This window comes from Pararge aegeria, chromosome Z, assembly GCF_905163445.1.
Source record: "Pararge aegeria chromosome Z, ilParAegt1.1, whole genome shotgun sequence".
NCBI lineage: Eukaryota > Metazoa > Arthropoda > Insecta > Lepidoptera > Nymphalidae > Pararge > Pararge aegeria.
The window spans coordinates 823,023-844,479 of NC_053208.1; the positions used below are offsets into that span (position 1 = coordinate 823,023).

General features: G+C 38.0%; 1 protein-coding gene and 1 non-coding gene across 4 annotated transcripts in view; both read left to right on the plus strand.

The window, feature by feature from the left end:
• Positions 1-21,457, plus strand: part of LOC120636488 (protein NDRG3-like) — a 161,065-nt gene that overhangs the window by 123,490 nt on the left and 16,118 nt on the right. For all 3 annotated transcript variants that reach the window (XM_039907988.1, XM_039907989.1, XM_039907990.1), the window contains 2 exons: positions 13,482-13,623; positions 17,070-17,216. In XM_039907988.1, the coding sequence (XP_039763922.1) occupies positions 13,482-13,623; positions 17,070-17,216 (289 nt within the window). The remainder of the gene's footprint in view (positions 1-13,481; positions 13,624-17,069; positions 17,217-21,457) is intronic.
• Trnar-ucg lies at positions 9,120-9,192 on the plus strand. Its single transcript has one exon. It is a non-coding gene; the product is annotated as a tRNA-Arg (tRNA).

Here is a 21,457-nt window from a genome sequence, read left to right on the forward strand (position 1 = left end):
TAGATAAACAAACACCCAGACCCTGAAAAACATTCATTGTTCATCACACAAACATTATTCCAGTTGTGGGAATCGGAGCCACAGCCTTGGACTCAGAAAACAGGCTACGCCAATCGGCTAACAATGTGACTGACCTGAATGGATCTTTCCATTTACCGACTTTTTGGCTCCATTGCAAACCTATTTTGCAGTGAATAGGTACACCTATACAGTCTGAGAACACATGTGAATACACTGACAGCGGCGTGCGATAAGTAGAAAAGTGGGGCAAAGCTATTTCCAAGACTCCCTCGCCGAATGTATAGCAGAGGCGAGTGAAGTTTTTAATAAATCCGTGTTCCCTCCACGTCTCCGCTGCGTACGTGTGACGGTTTCGGTTTCGGTCGGAAAGGTTCGGAATAAGAGATACGGTTGCTGCTGTCACCATTTACCTTAAAAGTTACCAAGTGTCTTAGAACTGGCTGAGTGGTGGGAGGAAGGTAAAACTTGGCAAGATAATTTATGAATTTCTCTGGTCTAGTCTGGTGAGAGCCGTATTACCACGTAAACGCCAAGACGCGCCGCCAAGCGATATAGCGTATCAATACGATGCCATTTGAAAACCGATTCAGACTATGGGTTTGTCACTGCCGTACTTAGCTAAAACGGTTATAATTTAGGTGGAAGACGTTTCTATTGTTCACTTTACACCTTACCGTTATCGTTGAAAACTCTGCACTCGAAATTGTAGACGAATATATTCACACCTAGGAAATACCACTCAGTTAGTTAGGTCCAATTTCAAGAAATAGGTTACGTGGAAAGTACGACTTCGGGCATTTTCATCATCAGTGACAAAGCTCGTCCGCGAAAACTACCGCCATGTTTATGTCTACCGATAAGCAGCGTTGTTGCAGCGTGGTTCCGGGGATTGTGGACAAACTTTTACTTATTAAAAATATGGTCTGCTTGGATTACCGTCAAAAACAAAAAGTATTTTACTTTGATCCTATACTTTGATTGTGCAAGTATGGCGAACCTTTTTTAAACTAGATGACAATTAAAAAAAAGGGAAATTTTTCCCAATAATATCATGAAATTATAATACCCAGCTACAGCGATTTTTTGCTGGGTTTCGCTTATATTCTATGAGCTGTAGTAGGTGGCTTTATTTGTGTTTATTATTGATTTAAAAAAAAACTATTGATCAATAATAGTTTTTCTTAAATTTTTTATTTTGATAATATAACATCAAAATGTACAAGTTATTCCGCGTAGAATTTAAAAATGTCAGTGGCTAAATGTATCTTATCATAAAATAGTCGTTTTAAACAGATGCAAAGACATAGTTATATTAATTTCAGCATGAGATGGTTGGCAAAGCACACCATTACTCACATCGCCATATTTTTTTTTTTTTTTTTTTTTTTTTTTTAATCTTTATTTATTTGGGACTTTTATCCAACACGAATATGCCAGCCCCATCATCCCTTAAGTAACTAGTAAATAAAAAACCTAAATAAGGGAAATGTAACAGATAAAATCTGTTATTGCTGCCTATGCACAAATATCTCAACAACAGACCTGAAACCTTCTGTGGTCGGTTGAGAGAGAAGGCTCGTTAGAGCACCCACGTCAAATCTGTTGATTTTGTACCGCCGCATAACATCTAGTCGCTCCAAATTGTATCTGCTACATTCCACCAGTACATGCTGGACATCATCCATCGTACCGCAAATATCGCAGTTGGCAGAACTAGCTTTCTTCATTAGAAATGCGAACTTATTAGATGGATAATGTCCAGAACGCAACCTATGAGCTAATACTATACATTTTCTACTTAATCTTATACGAGCAAACCAAGGAAAACGAGGAGGCTGGCATTGAATAGTTTTATACCAAATACCCTTTTCTCTACTTCTAATGTCAAAATACTCTTTAAATTTATCATAACATATAATTTTGTAATTATTTAATATTTCCGTATAGAATGGTAAAATAGGTAGGTCTGTGCCTTTTGATATTGCTAACTTTGCGAGTCTATCAGCCTCCTCGTTTCCTCTTATGCCTATACCATTGCAATCTCAGATTTATATGACTGAAGTCACATATCTGTTTTAAAATTTCGTAAGCTACCGGCATACCTCTGCTATATCCAGAGGCGCATCGAGCTAAGTGTTGCAAGGCGCTTTTGCTGTCTGAAAAGATAACAAAATTTCGACCGCTTATAGTACACATCGCCATATTTGTATACATTTAGAAATTAAAAAGCTATTTGATATGCCCTCCAACTGCAGATAAAAACGCAAAATACTATTTAAAATTCTGCATATTCTGTAATTCTGTTTAATGGTTATAAGGTTCTAAAAGCTAGTTCTTTCTAAAAAGGTTTGCTAACTGATTAATCATTCACATTCAATCGGTAGTGCACGGTACGAACGAGCGCGCTCGTTTCCTCCAGAAGCGGTTAGTAAATATTAATGAACGTCATATTGACAAACAATTGAGTCGGTATTCGGTATTCGGTATTTGAATCAATTCGTTCGTCAATGCTTTGAAAGCATTTATCAAAGGCATAGACTTTTCACATTTTACCGACATTGCATTTATTCAAAGTAGAACTAACTAACGTAGCTACAAAATTCTTGTTTTTTTCTTATAAGAATTTCGTTGATTCGTTGCCGGTAGCTTGCCCTGAATACTAGTCACTTTTAACTGTTATCCCAACAAACATCGCGTCATGTAATGACTTTTTTTTTTAAATACAATACAAGTTTGACCTTGGCTATATCACCCGGTGGTAAGGTATGATGCAGTCTAAAATGGTAGTGGGCTAACCTGTCAACCTATTAAACTTATGAGTAAGTTTCTATACGGCATATTTTGTTTGCGGTGAATAAGTTGGAAGTGCTTTTAGCTTGGTTTCCTGAAAATAGGTCCAAGATGGCTGCCGCCACAAATAGCGGATTACATACTTTTTTACAACTTCGTCAATATGGGGTTCAAATTAATGGGCCAGTAAAATAATGTACACTATATGGAAATTCGGGAATTTTTTACTTTTTAATTTATATGTAATGAATAGCTGTTGCCCGCGACATCGACGGGATTGTTTATGGTTTGTTAAAAAAAATTGAGAGATCATAAAAATCACGAGGTTGAAGTAATAAATTAAAACACTATAGTATTTAAGCAATTAAAGTAAAAGGCTTTTATTGCTTTAACTCTGAAGGAAAGCATCGTGAAAGAACCTGCGTACCTGAGATTTCTCCATAATGTCCATCGTTTAAAACCCTTCTCATTCCGGGAACATACACGAGCCTTATAGTGGGCCGGCAATAGATGTATTAATTACGTAAATCAGAAATTCTAAATTCTCCTGTACTGACAATACAGTGCCGTCTCCTAGTCCTATCGAAAGTTAGCAACTATTAAGGCAATCTGGTCTTTGGACGCAGCTGCAAGGAACAACGATCGGGCACTTTTACCGAACCATTGGCGCAAATTTATCAGCCACGATGTCCTTCTTCGGCCAGGTGGTCTTTTGTCAACTATTTTTTCTGAATAATGAGCAGAAGGAGATCATATCTATTGTTTCTCATAATATGATGACCACATAATATATATAAAATTAAAAAAATCCGCTTATAGTATAGGCTATACAAAAAGGTACCTTACTCAAAACAAATACCTCTAAGCAATTTTAATTTCATTCATCCATATTCGTGTCGATTCTCTAATCTTTTCTCATAGAAGAGAGCGATTCAGAACTTAGAGCATCCGTGCTTCAAAGCGGGATGGCGGGCTTCAGACGCAGTGCTGTCGGTTCGGGTGTGCATACGCAAGTCGCGCTGCCGAGCGCATCGTGAGGCCATCGCTCATGCCTCGTGAGGCAGGCAGGCCGGGGCGCCTCGTCGCGCCGTCCCGAGCCGGCTCTATCGAGCGGCGCGGCGGTTGCGTAACACTGCGGCACGAGCCTTCCGCGACTCGGCCAAGCACCCCACCAGCAACGTGCACAAGGCGCTATGCACTCCTGGTGTCCTGGTAACCTTCACGAAACATCAGCGGCCCATTCACAGCACAGATCCACCACGCTGCTGCGATACGGGTTGGCGGGCTTTTAACATGTATTTGAAAAGTGGTGATAGCCTAGTGGCTTCACTTTCAGGGGGGCAGAGTTCGGACCCCGGCACGCACCTCTAAGTTGTCTAAGCTACGTGCGTTTTAAGCAATTAACTTATTCACTTTAACGGTGAAGAAAAATATAATGTTCTCAGAGGCGTATAAATTCACCGATCCGTACTTGGTCAGCATGGTGGACTACGGCCCAAACCCTCCTCATTGCGGAAGAATACCCGTGCCCTGTACTGGGCCGTTAATGGGTTTAAATGATGAAGATGATGATGAAATGAAAATATTGTGCACACCGAAGGTCAATGGCAATATCTTAACTCCGATTGGTGCCGAGAATTGATAAAAATAATTGGCCTTAACGGGGAATCGAATTCAGGAACTACCCGAATAGATAGGAGATTGTAGTAGCGTGGTGGTTATTCATTACTGAAGTTATAATTTTATAACAAACTAGCTGTTGCGTCTGCGTTTGATTTTGTTTTTGATGTGGCGTTCAATTTAATAGTAGTTCTTAAAAAAAGTATTCAGTATCGCTAAGCCTTAAATGAGGGGTTTGCTGCTGTCCGCTGAGAAGTTCTGGCCTCTATCTCATACCACATTCCGATCTACACAAAGTTTGGGCAAAATGAACACAACACATATTATAACCTCTATAGTACAAAAATATTTATCTAAATTGGTTATAATTTGTCGGAGTTATGGTGTAAAATCGTCAAACACTTTTATCCCCTCTCCAAAAGGAACCAAGCTTAATGTCGGGATATATTCTATATTACTTCTAACACTTTCAAGAATATGTGTACAGTATGAGAATCGGTTAAGTAGTTTTTGCGTGAAAGCGTAACATACAAACTTATATTGACATTTATAATATTAGTACGGATAGGGATAGGGATAGGGATTACCGAATGAAATCTTTGTAATGTCTCTTAATAAGTTCAAAGTTTATATAAATCGTAAGCTTACAGAAAAATCCTATTATAATGTATAGGAATACTTAAACGATAAAAAAGCTTGGGTGTGAATTGCTCTAACCTCTTAGCCTAATATTAATTTACTGTGAGATGGTCATAACAAATTAAACAATCTCGTCAAGTTTGTTGTGGGCTGTTCTTAGATCAGGGCGCTTTTTGAACCCTCGTAGCCATATGGTTAAGTTGGTTAACGAAGCTATCACCATCCTCTTACCATTATGTAAACAAATATGTATGGACGCTTCATAAGTGCCTGTGATAGGCCTACATGAAAGATATTTTGAATTCAAAACCACCGCTTTTAGTAAAAACAAATCATAAATTATTGATATAAGTCAAAAGAGTTTTGCCCTTTGTTTCATTCTGTTTATGAAGCAGCACTCACATTTATAATATGAGAGCAATCAGGAGCCACTTGGGAACCTCGTGAATTTTTCTCGTTGAGAGGTCGAGGATCGCTCCCGCCATTAGCGTCGATAGACTTCAAGTGGGCGCAAAAACATCGCGGCGCTCTAATAAAATATGTAAAAATTACGTCTAGTCGAGTTTAGTAGAAGCGGTGATAGCCCAGTGTGTACCTTAGACTTGACTTCAGTTTCGGGGGGCCGAGTTCGAATCCCAGCACGCACGTCTAACTTTTACTTAACTAAGTGCGTTTTAGACAATTAAAATAACACTTGCTTCAACGTTGAACGATAACATCGCGAGGTAACCTGCATGCCTGAGAGTACTCTATAATTTTCTCAAAGGTGATGAAATCCACCAATCCGCACAGAATCAGCGTGATGGGCTACGGCCTTAACCCCCTTCTAATTGTGAGAGGAGACCCGTACCCTGTTGTGGGTCAGTAATGGGTCGATATGACAATGATAATGACATTTAGTTTTGAACTTTTATAGTGGCCCGTTATGAACCTGATGTTTTTATTGGTAAATAAAAAAAAACAACTACTAAAAGGGACAAAAATAACCATATGGACTCGAACTGGTGTCTTCTAGTTTCGGGACCGTCTGATTTCCCACCTGAGCTTTTATGACCGTGTATATGGCGGCAAAATTTTTCTAATAATATTGTAGCAGTTTTTCGTTGTCCTAGAACACGGATAAAACAACGTTTTTTAAGAATGAAACCTAGCTTAATCGATTTATCGCCCCGATACCTCCTGCATACTAAATTTCATGAAAATCGTAGGAGCCTTTATATATATACAAGAATAGCCCGTTAAAGGTATTAGATATGCTATTTATAAAGTGTATGTCAATCAAAAACATACAGTTTAATAATACTGTGATAAAAATCTACTTTGCGTGCGTTCAGAAGGCAAGTTCGAATAAATTTCGATTGGCCACAAGAAAGAGCAAACGTGATTGACAAATTGCAATTTGGAATATTGAACATGGAAAACTAAAAATATCTACAAAAAAATAGTTACGTTCCAATTAAAATATTGATAGCCCAATGAGTAGGGCCTCGACTTTTCGGGGGCCGAGTTCGAATCCCAGCACGCATCTCTAACTTTATGAAGTTATGTTTTAGTTTTAAGTAATTAAAATATCAATTGCTTCAACGGTGAAGGGAAACATCGTGAGAAAACCTGCATACCTGATCTTCTCCTTAGGTTGCCGTCTCCTTACGATGGTTGGCAATTATTAGGGCTATCTCTACTTTGGACACCGCTGCTCTAATTAATGATTTGGTGCTCTTTCCAAATTATCGTAGGCTATGAAAATTAAGCTTAATTTTCTATACTCCGCGAAAAGCAAGATAACCTGTATGGTATTATTTATAATTGGACTATACAATGAATGAATAATTGTTAATTGTTCATTGTAATGTGATGTGGTCATCATATTTTGATAAACAATAATTGTTAATTATTCATTGCAAAGTCAACATCTCCTGAGGGTGCTCCGGTTTCCCAGCGAAAACAGCGAAAAGAGGATACATTGCCGAAGATCTGTTTGGTGTATAAGGATTGAACAAATTATAAATTATACCATACAGATTCTCCTGCTTTTCGCGGAGTATAGCAAATTAAGCTTAGTTTTCATAATATATCATGGATCTCCGCAAAGTAACGCCAGCTTCTATCCAATGTAGTCGTAGGTTTTTGAGCCATGATATTCTTCTACGGCCAGGCCTTCTTCTGCCTACCACTTTACTTTGTATGATTAGTTGAAGAAGTTCATATTTTTTGCAGGCCTTGATAGTTCTCCTAAATGTTCTCAAAGCTGTGTGGAGTTCACCAATCCACACCGAGCCAGGGTGGACGAAGTCCATAAGCCCTTCTCCTTCGCCCTGTAGTGGGCCAGTAATGGGTCGATATGATGATAATAAGAAATTACAAATACCCAAATACCCGGGCCAGGAATCGTATCCTAGATCTCCCAATAACATACTGCACGGCGCACAACACTGTTGTTTCAGGAACGCCAGTCTAGTATGTTCGATAGCACCAATCTTAAGAGCCGTGCCGAGTGCTGTACACCAATCACGAGGATTGCATCTTCAAGAAAGTGCCTATAAGTGTACACATAATAACGTTAGAAGCTCAAGCGACAAAGCCAGTTCATAGAAACTTTTAGTATTATTTATTGATGAAAGAGTAAATTGTCCTGGGACTCCGCCAATACATTTAACATTCACTATTGCATTTTATTTTCTATTTAAAAATCATTAATATCACTTTCACATTTTATAAATATTTTCATTAGTTAAATAGTATAATTGAGATTAGAAAATTTAAGGTTACTGGGCCCTATGCAATCGATACCGATGCCAAAACAAATAATAATCTTTACTTACTGAAGTAACATCACATTTATAAACAATAATATAAATATCAAATATTTTAAAATTACATTACTTTGAAAATACCTATGTATACTATAGTATGTTATTTGGCATACCTAACTTTTGCAAGTATCTAATATATCCGATAAATATGATTGGAGATAGAGGACAGAAATCGGACAGGGGACAGCAGCAAACCTCTCACTTTGCTTAACGATTCGGAATACGAAAAGCGTTGCCCCATTTATGAGGACTATTTACTGCTACTGAATAAAAAATGCGATTTCGATTATTCCTTTAACGATAACTGTTCCGTGTTTTTAATAGCAGCCAAAACTAAAGGATACTAAAATCTCTTTCAAACTTGCAAACTCGCTCACCCATCTATTTATTGACTCGGTGAAGGCTGTACAATGGTTAAAATAAGAACTTTTATAATGTTTGTTTACAACAAAACACATTTGTTATTTGTTACATTTGTCCCATTATTTTGACATTCATGACTTAAATTTTACTTCTCATTATTGTTTCCTGTTATATTATTTGCATGATGCTTAAATTATGCTCGCTATGTATGGCAATACACTGTAACCTAAAACCTTTTTAAATATGCAGCAGCTTTAAAACGTATTTAGCAAATAAAGATATTCTATTATATTCTAATAAAGCACATGTAACGAATCGGATGAATTCATCGAATAACACAGTGACAAATATGCCAAGATATGGAACATCTTGACTCTGAGCCTTCTTCATAGGAAGGCTCCAGACACTGAAAAACATTCATGCGCACACAAACATTTTCCAGTAGTGGGAATCGAACCCACGGGCTTGGACTCAGAAAGCTGGGTCGCTGCAAACTGCGCCAATCGGCCGTCATGGCTCATATTTTGTGTTGGTAAAAAGACAATAATAAAATGAAGTTATTAAGCCAAGTTTCGTCTAACGGCATGCAATATTAAAAATATTAAAAAAATAAAAATTACTAAATACACTTAATACACAACAACAATTCCTATTTTTATTTTAACAATAAAGTAATGTCAAAGTTAAACGCGGCATCGTACCGAAACGTTAAATCGTTTAGCGGTACGTCTTTTTCGTACGTAAATATGCACGATCGCAATTTGTAAAATTTAGATATTTCAAAGTCAAATAGCATCTTCTAAAGTGTAAGGGTTGCCTTTTTAGTGGCTAAAGTTCGGCGTACTGATGGTAAGTTACTTCATTTTACGTATAGGCCGTGTGGCCTAATGGATAAGGCGTCGGACTTCGGATCCGAAGATTGCAGGTTCGAGTCCTGTCACGGTCGTAGTTTTTTATTTTAATATAAATAGTTAGACCCTTTTCTTCATATATTACTATTATTTTTTTTTTTATTATTCTTATAAATTCTGCCTTACACACAATTCTAGACAGTTTTTATATAAAAAAAAATAAAAATAATGAACTATATATATCAAGTACAATTCCGTACATTGAAAATATATATACCACTACATATATATATATAACCCTCGTAGTTTCAAGTTGATGAATGTAGCTATCGCCATCAACTTACTTCTATGTCATATTTAACATTTAATGTACGCATCAAAAGTGCGATCTATGTACATCTATTTGAATAAAGAAATATTTGACTTTGACTTTGATCTTCCGTGAAGCCAGACGTGACGTTTGGACACTGACAAATTTGGTTCTGGTTTCTGGTTAGGCACTGACAGCAACGCTTAATAACTATGCATATGCTTGTTGTAAAATAATATAATTTGAAAGTATCATTTATAATTAATAATGATCAAAAATAAAATATGTGGTTTCTATCCAATCAACTCGCACGAACTGCTCGCCACGCTTCTGATTCCAACTGCTAATATGTGGAACGCCCTTCCGGCGTATGTGTTTCCTGCCATATATTACTCGACTTCCTCCAAGAGCGAACCGCCATTTTCAAACAAGCGCGACAAGTCTTACACTACAACATATTTCCTAAATATAGTTCAACGGGTACATACCACGATAATATTATAGGATTTTCCGATATTTCGATCCAGTTGCAAGAGTCCCGTCGTGTCCACGATCCGATAAGGCCGTAGATTGGTGGACTCCACACGCCTTTGAGAACATTATGTTTAACTATCAGGCAATCAGGTTTCCTCACGATGTTTTCCTTCACCGTTGAAGCAAATGATATTTTAATTACTTATAACGCAAATAACTTTGAGAATTTAGAGGTGCGTGCTGGGATTCGAAAGTTTATTTTCAAATTGTTAACAAAATAATAAAAACACATCTACATAAAGAAAGTCTAATTCTATTGTGTTTGTATTTATTTATTTTATCGCACTTATATATTTAAATCATACTTAATAGTAACGAAGTAATTTCCTGTTTAAATTAAAGTAAGAAATATAAGAAAAGATAGGAGAAATGGAGTTTACTTTCAATTTCAGTGCTGGGCCCCTTGCATAGCGACGAAGTGTTAGTCGATCCACGAACAACCTAGTTTAAAATTGTGAAACCTACAGTGTAGTATAGTTGTAAGTGACGTACGTACGAGCGTTTCATTCAACCCCAGTTCTCCGTTATGTAACACTGCGCCAGCGGACGTAACATTTAGTATACGTAATAGGGTAGCTACCTTCATTATTCCAAGAGTACGTAATCGATTCCGTGCTAGTTCACTCCGCTAACTTGTGTAGGCTTACTTTGATACAACCCGAGACATAGTACAAATTAAATAAGTACAGAAGGTCGGCTCTAGATTTTGATTGCTAATGGTAAGATATTTACTCCATCTGTTTACTTAACTTGTTTAAGTTCTAAGTACTTTTTTTAATAATAATCTGTCAATAAAAACTATGTGTTGCCCGCGACTTCGTCCGCGTTTATTTTGGCTTTTTAAATGATATAAAATTTATCACATTGTCATCTCCGAGATGTAAAGTATCTATGCAACTTGTCGCCAAGATAAGCTGAGAGATCAAGACTTAGGTAAAATCAAATGCTATTTTTTATCCCAGGGTAACTTATACCAGCAGGTATCTGGGATAAACATTACCCAATGTCCATCTCCAGGATGCAAGTCACTTGTATGCTTATACATTTTTTGTATGCGCATCAACACCAGGCCAAGTTTAGGTAAATGAGGAATAGCCAAAGAAACAATATTTAAATTAGTAATTTTGTACGGTTATTTCCACATCGGATTACTATAGATAGCTAAGTTAGCTGCCATTTTTCTTTTTTCTTCTTCTTTTGATTTCAGGTCTGTATGACCTAGTGATACGTAATTCACTGGGGCATACAGTAAATAATAATAATAGATTCTACAGCAAATAGATCCCGAAACCTTCAGGTATACGAAATAGAAGAGACTGTGTGATTATTTATTTATATTGTTTTAACAATCAAATCATCAGTATTCTACAGTCCTGCTGGATTATAGGCCTGTCCCAATTGTTTTGCCAAAAGAGTTTGCCCAACGACCAACCCTTCTGTGATATCCAACCCCAGCGTGTTGATAATCAAGCTGGGAAGAAGGATTGGTCGCAGAAGATGGTAATGGTAGCACAGAGGATGCTTCTGCTCGTACTCCCATATATTCCCTTAGTCACCTCGTACGATATCCGCTGGAAGGGTTGGTGACAACTGTAGGTATTCTGATCTGCCGTCACCACACCGCTAACAACAATAACGACAACAATAATTGCGATGCGATGTTTTACGATGTTTTTGTCGACTTCCCTGGCGCAACGGTGAATTTAAGACGGAGTCCCAGGTTCGATTCCCGGCAGGGCCAATTTGGGAATTCATAATTTCTGAATTTTCTCTGCTGTGGCCTGGTGGGAGGCTTTGGCCGTGGCTAGTTACCACCCTGCCGGCAAAGTATGAATACCATATTCCCTAACAAGTTAGCCCGCTTCAATCTTAGACTGCATCATCACGTACCACCAGGTAAGATTACAGTTAATGACTAACTTGTAGTGAAAAAAAAAAATTAATGTCACTTCATAGTTCCACGCAAAACAACAATTCCGTGTATCGCAAAAGTGCGGGCCAAAGACTCTACTATGCAACTCAGAGCGACTGGCATTCGTTTGACTTGATTTGATATCGCCGTACATACGCAACCATGCGTTATCGCTCGATATGTGGCGCCCTTCTGTAACATGACATTTTGTGACATAAGTTTTGGACACGTATAATTTTTGTTAGGTTTGGCATGTCTGCCTTGCTGTATGTGTTATGACGTCATAAAGCGTATCACATACTATTATCTTTATTGAGATGCGTTGATTAGACTCCGCCAACGAAACCTTATCACCACAAAAAAAAAAAAAAATTGATCACAGTATTTGTTTTCTTCTGCTTATAAATATACGGTGGCACACATCGCCATCTAGCCCTAAAGTAAGCGTAGCTAGTGGTATGGGTACTAAGATTACGAATGAATATTTTTATGAATAATATACAGGTGCACACCCATACACTAAAATACTTTCATGTCCATCACACAAACATTGCCCAGTTGTGGGAATTGAACCCACGACCATGGACTCAGAAAGCAGGGTCGCTGCCCACTGCGCCAATCGGCCGTTTAATTATATATTTGCATGAGATAAAAAGGCCGTAGTCCACCATGCTGGTCCAGTGCAGATTGGTGGACTCCATACACCCTTGAGAACATTATGTAGAACTCTCAGGCATGCAGATTTCCTCACGATATTATTTATTGAATTACTTAAAACGCACATAACTTAGAAAAGTGAGAAGTGCGTGCTGGGATTCCAACGCAAGCCCCGGAATGTGAAGTCAAGCTCCTACCCAATGCGCTATCACCGCTTCTTACTTACTATTTATACAGATAATGGAAAGCCATAATTAGTCCTACAGGTTTTCCTCTATACATAATTTCACCAATGATACCCAGCTAAAACTTTATGTGATAATATTAAATAATTATTGTTATTATTGTAAATATCTGGGGCATGTTGTTACCGATGACCTTAAGGATGATGCATAGAACGAGAGCGTAGGGCTTTGTCGGTGCGCTGTTATGTGTTGGTCCGCAGGTTTGCCTGTTGTAGCCATGAAGCAAAACTTAGTTTGTTCAAAGCCTTTCGTCAAACCTTTTACACGGGATCCCTGTGGACCAACTATACATAGGCATCGCTAAACGCCCTACGAGTTCAGTATAATGATGGTTTCAGAATGCTGTTGGGCTTACCCCGTTATTGTAGTACATTAGAAATGTTCGCGATGGCTCATACTGATGACTTTTTTGCCATCAGAAGAAATCGAACAGCATCCTTGATGAAAAGAACGTGGGTAAGCAGTAACGGCATTCTGAAAGCACTAATAAATCGATAAGACTCTCCAATTTCCAAGTTGTATATTAAACTCCACGTAGGGCTGCCTGGACGCAGAAATTTTGATTTGTAACTTTTTTTTTTATTTTGCATGTTAATATTTAATGTAAGTTTTTTTTTATTTTATTTAGTTTAGTTTTTAATTATTCTATTTATGTTTTAGTGTAGTGCTTAGTGATGGGTCATAGATACCAAAAAAAAAAAAAGTCAGTATTTTGTATTGTTACAGCTACGTTTATCCCACCATGGACGAGTTGGCCAACCAGATCAGCTTTGTGCTGGTGCACTTCGGCATCAAGAGTTTCATCGGTTTCGGCGTAGGCGCCGGAGCCAATATTCTGGCTCGGTTCGCTCTCACCAACCCGGAAAAGGTATTTACACCTTATCTAGTACTTCATTATTTAGCAGTAGTAGAGCTTTTTTTGACAGAGAGGGGAAGTTCTACCGACATGCTTATTTCTGCCGCTAAGCAGCATTGTTACAGTGCTGTACTCCGGTCTGAAGCGTGTGGTTGCCGCTGTTATTGCTGTCACATAAAGGCTAAAAACTATACCTTAGGTGGATGGACTTTTAGCGGTACTTTGTTTTGCACATCCTAAGTCGGAGAAGTTCTGCTCCTGCATCATCATTACCCGTTAGTAGATCCGTGCCCACCACGCTGGCCAAGAGCGGATTGGTGGGCGCCACACACCTTTGAGAACATTATGTAGAACTTTTAGGCAAGCAGATATCCTCACGATGTTTCCCTTCACCGTTGAAGCGAGTGATATTTTAATCACCCAAAAAAACGCACATAACCTAGAAAAGTTAGAGCTGAGATCCGAACTCTGCCCCCCCGGAGCTGGATACGAGCTCCTACCCAATGCGCTACCACCGCTCTCACTTTTAAGTCAATCTGTTCCAATCTTAGGTGCAACGAGCAAAGTATATAAAAACTGAAATATCAAAGGAAACTCAGCGCTTGTTTTCAGTGTTTTGTGCTTAGATAGAATAATAAGGTATTTTCAACCCTCGTCGTTAAAAGGGATTATATAAGACGGCTTTCATCGCAACACTATAGCGGATGTAGTTCTTGCATTGGATACCTACTCAGTACTCATGTTATGCTTATGTGCAGATTCTCACAAAGGTTCCACGACCACAAAAGGGCTCTGAAAAGAAACATTTACTAGTTCCGAAACTTTTAATACTAGTGTTAGCTGTCGTAGCCTAGTGCTAGAGGCTTCGACTCCGTTCCGCAGGAACCGAGTTCGAGCCCCGGCACGCAACTCTAACTTATGTTAAAAGTTATGTAATAAATAAATATTCTACGACATTGACTAGTCCCAAAGTAAGCGTAGCTTTTATTATGGGTACTTTTTTTTTTTGCGCTGAGGAATGCATTGACGCATCCCTCCTGGAGACAGGTAAGAAATAACTAACCTGTTTCCGGAAGGGTATGTGGGACTCGCTGACACGAGACCAGAATACCCACTAAAGCCCAGCGGAACCGTCTACGCCATACCGAGACACCACAGGATCGCTTTCGCATGCTACTGTCGCATCCCGACGCATTATGGGTACTAAGATAACTGAAGAATAACTTCTCATTGTGGGAGGAAACTTGTGCCCTGTAGTGGGTCGGTAATGGGTCGATATGATGAATTAAAATATCACTGTGAGGAAACCTGCATGCCATAGTGTTCCCCATAACGTTCTCTAAGGCTTATATCCACCGATCCGCCCACAACGCTGGCCAAGAAGCCACCGTGGACATCAAACGTGTCATTGGATCGTGGATTTTGGAACGCCCTACATAAGACCTATGTCCAGCAGTGGAACTCAATCGGTTTAAGTTAAGATGATGATATGCGATATAGTTATTGAATTAAATTATCGACTTGTATGAAGCTCAGAAAATGTACAGTTACCTACTTTGCCAAAGTAGTTCAGAAAGAGTTACCTTATCTGACATAAACCTAAAACCTCTGATAATAATTCTGACATCTCCAAAAGCGAGTGCGAGCTCATTCATCGTTCTCAGAGTTCGAGTAAGTCACGTCACATAAGCCGTGTCCACATTAGAGTGTCATAATGCTATTGCGGCGCGCGTCAGCACTCAGCGGTAGTACACATTAATTATGTATCGTGTTGTGACGCAGTCTGACACGATTACAATGGCCACAACTATGCACACCACCTACGTCGTGATACATACAGTATGGCCAATGACCTTACTGTGATGCTGACGTGACTCTACCTACCCTTGATTTAATATGTTACCAACGCTCTAATGTTCTATTTGACATCACGTGCCATCGACATAAATATATCAATCACAAAATGAACCGGGTTAACATCTCACAATTTAGCATTGACTTTGTCCATCAAATAAACGAACAGCCTCGGAGGCCATATTTTGAAAGTGAATCGAAGTAACCATATCGACCTATTTCTAACCGTTTTTCTAATTTTGTAACAAAAACCGCAAATATTAATTAATTCATTTTAGTAATTAATCTTTTTTTTTAATAGGTCAGGATAAAAAGATCCTATGTCTTTAGGAGCAATGCATCTCCATGCGAAGTTTCACTAAGATTTGTTGAGCTGGTAAGCCGTTACAAGGGTATCAAAGGCTATTTCTGCTTTCCGAACCGGTGGTAGAGTCATTACAAACATACATACTTGACGTTTCTAAAGTACTTATAAAGTAGGCCTAATGGAAATAAATCAATTTTGATTTTTTTTTGAATTTTATTATTTTGTCTCCAAAATACGAGCTAGTTATTTGCAAACAAACAGAAACACTTGCATATTGCACATAATATTAGTTTAGTAGTTTGGATTGCCATTCAACGAGGAGCCAGAGGCGCGGGAGCTTGGCAGCTCGGCAAACTTCAAAGTTTTGCAGCCCCTCGCCGCTTCAATATCGAGGGCAAATGCCAAATTGCATTTTGGAGATAACTTGCATTCAGAACTGAATTCATTAAAAACTTCGTAATTGATATTTTCTGTCCCACTGTTCCAATTGTCATAGTTTCGTGATAAGATTTTAATTGGTGGTATTAAACTTGCAGCAGATTTTACTATAACAGATTAAAGCAGTAATTTTTCAATTACCGTTTTATATGACATACCAACCTTGACGTTCCTAAACTGACGGAAGATCAGAGTCAGTTGTCATTTCTGCGGACTTTCGGACATTTGACTTAGAGAATATACCGGGCAGCAATGTTCTCTGTGATACTACTATTATCCTGCCTGCCCAGCAATGTGATTATGGGCTTACCATCCCATTGGGAGAGTCCTGTTACAGGCTCGTGTATCTCATGTGCGTGTTTGTGGTGGCGGCCGTGGACTGACTTCAACGAATCTAGCTAAGGACACTCTCGACTAATTCACCTTTCAAAGAACAAAACAATAAAGAATCATCGTATTCCCAGTTATAAAGTTAAATTTCCAGTTAAATACGATGCCACAGATAAATTACGAAAATTAAGCTTAATTTGCTACTATTTATAATTTTCATACTCCAAACCAAACAGATCTTCGGTAATGTACCCTCTACGCACTCTCTACGAACCCTCGTAGCTTTAGTTTCCCAAGTAGATGATGACTTTACAATAAATACTTGTAAACATACAGATAGGCTAAAAACACACACACACACACACTCACACACAAAAATACCCAAACACACTTCAAACTAATAACACCACGTCGTTTTTCATCGGGGGTTAAAAAAAACTTCCCTTGTGCTAAGCTTACATGGTACACCGTGCAAACTAGCAGCCACCTACGCGCTGGGCTCTTTCGCTATATGTTCTATATTTCACAGGTGGACGCACTGATGCTGGTGAACTGCTCGTCGACGCAGGCCGGCTGGATCGAGTGGGCCTCGCACAAGCTCAACACGCGCGCCCTTCGCTCGCGCGGCATGACTCCCGCAGTGGTCGACTACCTCGTGTGGCACCACCTCGGCCGGGTGAGCGTCCACATCATACCATAACTCTGTTTTTATTTCTTGGAGGGTGATGATTATCTGCAACACAGATTTAACTTATGCAGGATCATCGTTTTCATCTGTTTTTGTAAACATTGTAGTTTGTCCCAATAAATAAATTAAATATTAAATTTATTTATTATATAAATAATGTTATAATTAAATTTATTTATTATAGCTCATACAGATGAATGTAACATCTGTAGAGATATTGTGTTCTTCGTCGGTCTAGAAAAGCAACGGGGTGGATTAAGAGTATACGGGCATACGAGTCCCACACAACCTCTGCCTGCCCAAAAGGACTGACGTAGCCATACAGCTACAAAAAACATATTAACAAAGATCCCTTCATTTAACCCGGGATAAAATGTATGCTGGGACCGTCACTGGGATACATGTAAACTAATAATATTTTTTTAATAGGTAACTATGACCCATCCAAACTATTATACAACAGAATAATTAAAAACTTAACTGAACTAAGAGAAGTTAAGTTGAGGGCTGACTGGCGCAGTGGCCAGCGACCCTCCTTCTGAATCAAAGTCCGTGGATTCGACTCCCACAACTGGAAACAGTTGTTGTGATTAACATTAATGTTTTTCAGTGTCTGGGTGTTTATCTATATATTATAGGTATTTATATGTATATATTATTCATAAAAATATTCACAGCATTATATAACAGAGACATACATTTAAACATGTTAAGATAATGACAGTCTTTAGCCAATACATTTTTGAAAATTTAATGTATGTTCAAAAAATATATCTAAATTTAAGAGAAAATGTGACTGCAATAATTTGAACATTAGAAGCAATAATAAACTTGCAGTGAAATACAAGACTACATCAAATAATTAAATCATTTCAAGGAAATTGTATAACTATGTTGACATATTGGAGATTTCTCTTAAACAGTTCAAAGTTTGTATTAAACGTAAGCTTATAGAAAGGTCATATTATAGTATTAAGGACTAAGTAAAGGATAAAAAATGCTTGGCTGTAAATAATTGCTCTAACCAGTTTGCTTTTAAAATAGTTTTAAATGACAGTGTGAGATAGTGATAACAAAAAGATAACCAGCTAAGTTTGTTGAGGGCTGTTAGACCAGGGCGCGTTTGGAACCCTCGTAACTTGAGTTTTAAGTTGACGAAGTAGTAAGTAGTTATCGCCAGCAACTCACTTCTATGTACTATTTTACAAGAAATATATGTCTCGACTTGACTTGACTTGACTTAATGTTCTCAGAGGTGTGAAGTCCACCAATCCGCACTGGGCCAGCGTGGTGTAGGCCTTAACCCTTCTCACTGTGGGAGGAGACCCATGCCCTGCAGTGGGCCGACAATGGGTTGATATGATGATGATGACATAAACCTGCCAATCTATTAAACCAGTTATAATATACCGACATATGTAATATAATAATACTTTATATAGCGGTAACAAACCCCCAGCTTATAACTCTGTCTTCAATCCCAAGGAGAATGCCGGACGTAGTATGGAATTTGGTTTCACATAGTACTTATAAGGTGCCTTCATGGAATTTATCTAGTTTTGAAGGGTTTAATAATTACAATACATTACCAAAACCATTATAACTCTATTTCGCCGGATTTCAGAGTTACAAGCAAATGAAGTTCGTGAATTCAGGTTATTTTTGACACACGCGATTTTTGTACCTTGATTGATGGTACTGTTCACACTAAGTATTTTACGTTTTGTTTTGTTTTGTTTTTGCGTACACAAGTGACGTACTTCTTTTGATTTTTTTGAGTAGATTTAAAAAATATGACGGTAATAATAGAACCACTAATTTATCTCATTAAAAGATTTTTAACCGTCGGAGTTAAGACTTGGGATTTTAGAGGTTATTTTTTAAAAATAAAAACTAAATTTTTTATACCAATTTGAATGAGGCACCATACGAAACCGTGTTCCGGCATTCTCCTTTCCGAAAATCTGTTGTCGTTTGTTTTTTTGTTCACTTCCAAACATACCTTTGGATGTTCACATTAAGAAGTAATCATCATCATATCAACCTAAATGCTTAGACTAGTCCACCAGGCAAACAATACTAGCTAATATTGTTACTCTATTTGTGCTACAAAAGCTGTAAAATAGCTACTAAAACTACAACTTATTCCCAGACGCTGAAACCATTGTATAGTTAACTAGACTATAATAAATTCCATAAAATTTCGCTTTGAGCATTAAAAATCGTATTATAAACGGATAAAATGCTCGGCTATGAATTGTAAGAATTATACTAAAGCGATATTAAGCTAGGCTATGCTAAAGCATGCGCAAATTTGCGATTTGCATATTACGTTATAACCACTGTAATGCGATTTCAAATGGACTAAGCTGTGTAAACTCTGAAATTTGATAATGCTTTAAATTATTTGAATATGACAATTTATTCTTACTCATATTTCAATGTGAACGTTTGGGTGTTTTTTTTTTTCTGTCCTAGAAGTCCTAAATTGGAATTGAAATTGATTGAACCGTATTAACAAATTCAATGTTCCTTTTTTTACAATAGAATAAAACCTTTACCGCAGGTTATAATTTTTATCCTATCTCTTCTATCTCTTAAGCTGTCTCATTTTTATTTTCACACTTGATTTTGACGTCCACGTATACGTTGTAGGGGTAGATACTAGTAGTACAATACTTACTTTTCCGTGCGTCTTTTTGTGCTTGGAATTCGGCTATAATTAATCCTGACGGAAATTTTGAATTTTCTTGGACAAAATGAATCCTTTGTAATAATTCAAGGGGCTTACTATCAATCAAAGCATTATTATTTCCATATTCTTCTTCTTCTTCTTCTGTTCCTGGGCCTTTTCCGCACTTGGTTGGTCTGGGACCGTCCGTTGTACGTATGGCCACTGATGCGGCTCCCCGCGGGATCACTCCAGCCAGCCGAGCTCGCTCCAAAAGCTTAGCAGGCCGCCCAGGTCGCCGAGTGCTTCATGGAGTGTTGCTGAGGAGCCAAGGTGTGCTGCGCGTTGTTCTGCTACTCCGTTGCATTGGAGCATTACGTGTATCGGTGTTTCCTCCGCCTCCATGCATGCTCTGCAGAGAGGGCTGTCAGTTATACCTAAAATGGAAAGGTGTTTGTTTAGTGGGCAGTGCCCTGTTATCATACCTACAACTGTCCTTAGTTTAGGTCGATTCAGTTGTAGTAATTTTGTTGTTAGTCGTGGGTTGAGAACTGGTACGGTATTTCCATATTGTTAACGCTCTTATTACGGAAAAATTATAATCTTTATTTTAGGTAAGCCATGTTCTTATATACCTACATATGTAATATAATAATACTTTTTATAGCGACGGTCACAAACCTCCAGCTTATAACTCTGTCTTCAATCCAAATTTTAGAAAAATCTTTTGTAATGTCACTCGTTCTAAAGTCGCAAATTCTTTTTAATATTACATGCATCAGTAGAACACGAATTTAGACTTTTGGCTATTGAAATAGGTTCCATTTTACTCTGAGCTACCGGCATTTGTATTTTCGAGGACGACTCGTGGATGCAAGTGTGCGAATCTTATACAGGCTGATACTGATATATAGTGAACAAACTATAAGAATATTTCAGAGCGCATTTCCTCGTATTCGGATCTGAAGTATTACTCAAGAGTTCAATTAGACTCAGTATTATTTTATTTTTACTTTCATTCAAATAACCTATTTCCTTTCAACGTAATAAAATTTTTTTTGAACTTAACTGACGATGTGGCAGAACAACCTAACCTGTATCGCTAATTCGCGCCACGGCATAAGGATCTACTATTTTCTCTTATATTTCTACGAGATAAAAACGAGATAATTGTTAGACGTAATTATTTCCTTCCTTCTTTCTCACTACATACCCGACTAGACATGGTAGTTTCTATTGTATAGCCTTGCTGGAAGGTTATTTTACTCCCAGACGAAAATAGAGGCTACATAAGTTTTACTCCTTTGTCTATCCGTTTTTGTGTCTGCATAACCATGGCGATAAAGGCGGATAGACTGCTAAGAGTACCGTTTTATAACTACATTTCGACTTCTGGGCAGGCTCTTAGATATGTTTTATGGATATTGGACGAGGGGGGAGGGGGGTTAAAGACAAGTAAACGAACACATAAACAGTCCGCTAACAAATACAAACATATTAACGAAATGCACATAAATGTAAATGATGAAGTAGGTGAGAGAATCAGATAGAATACATT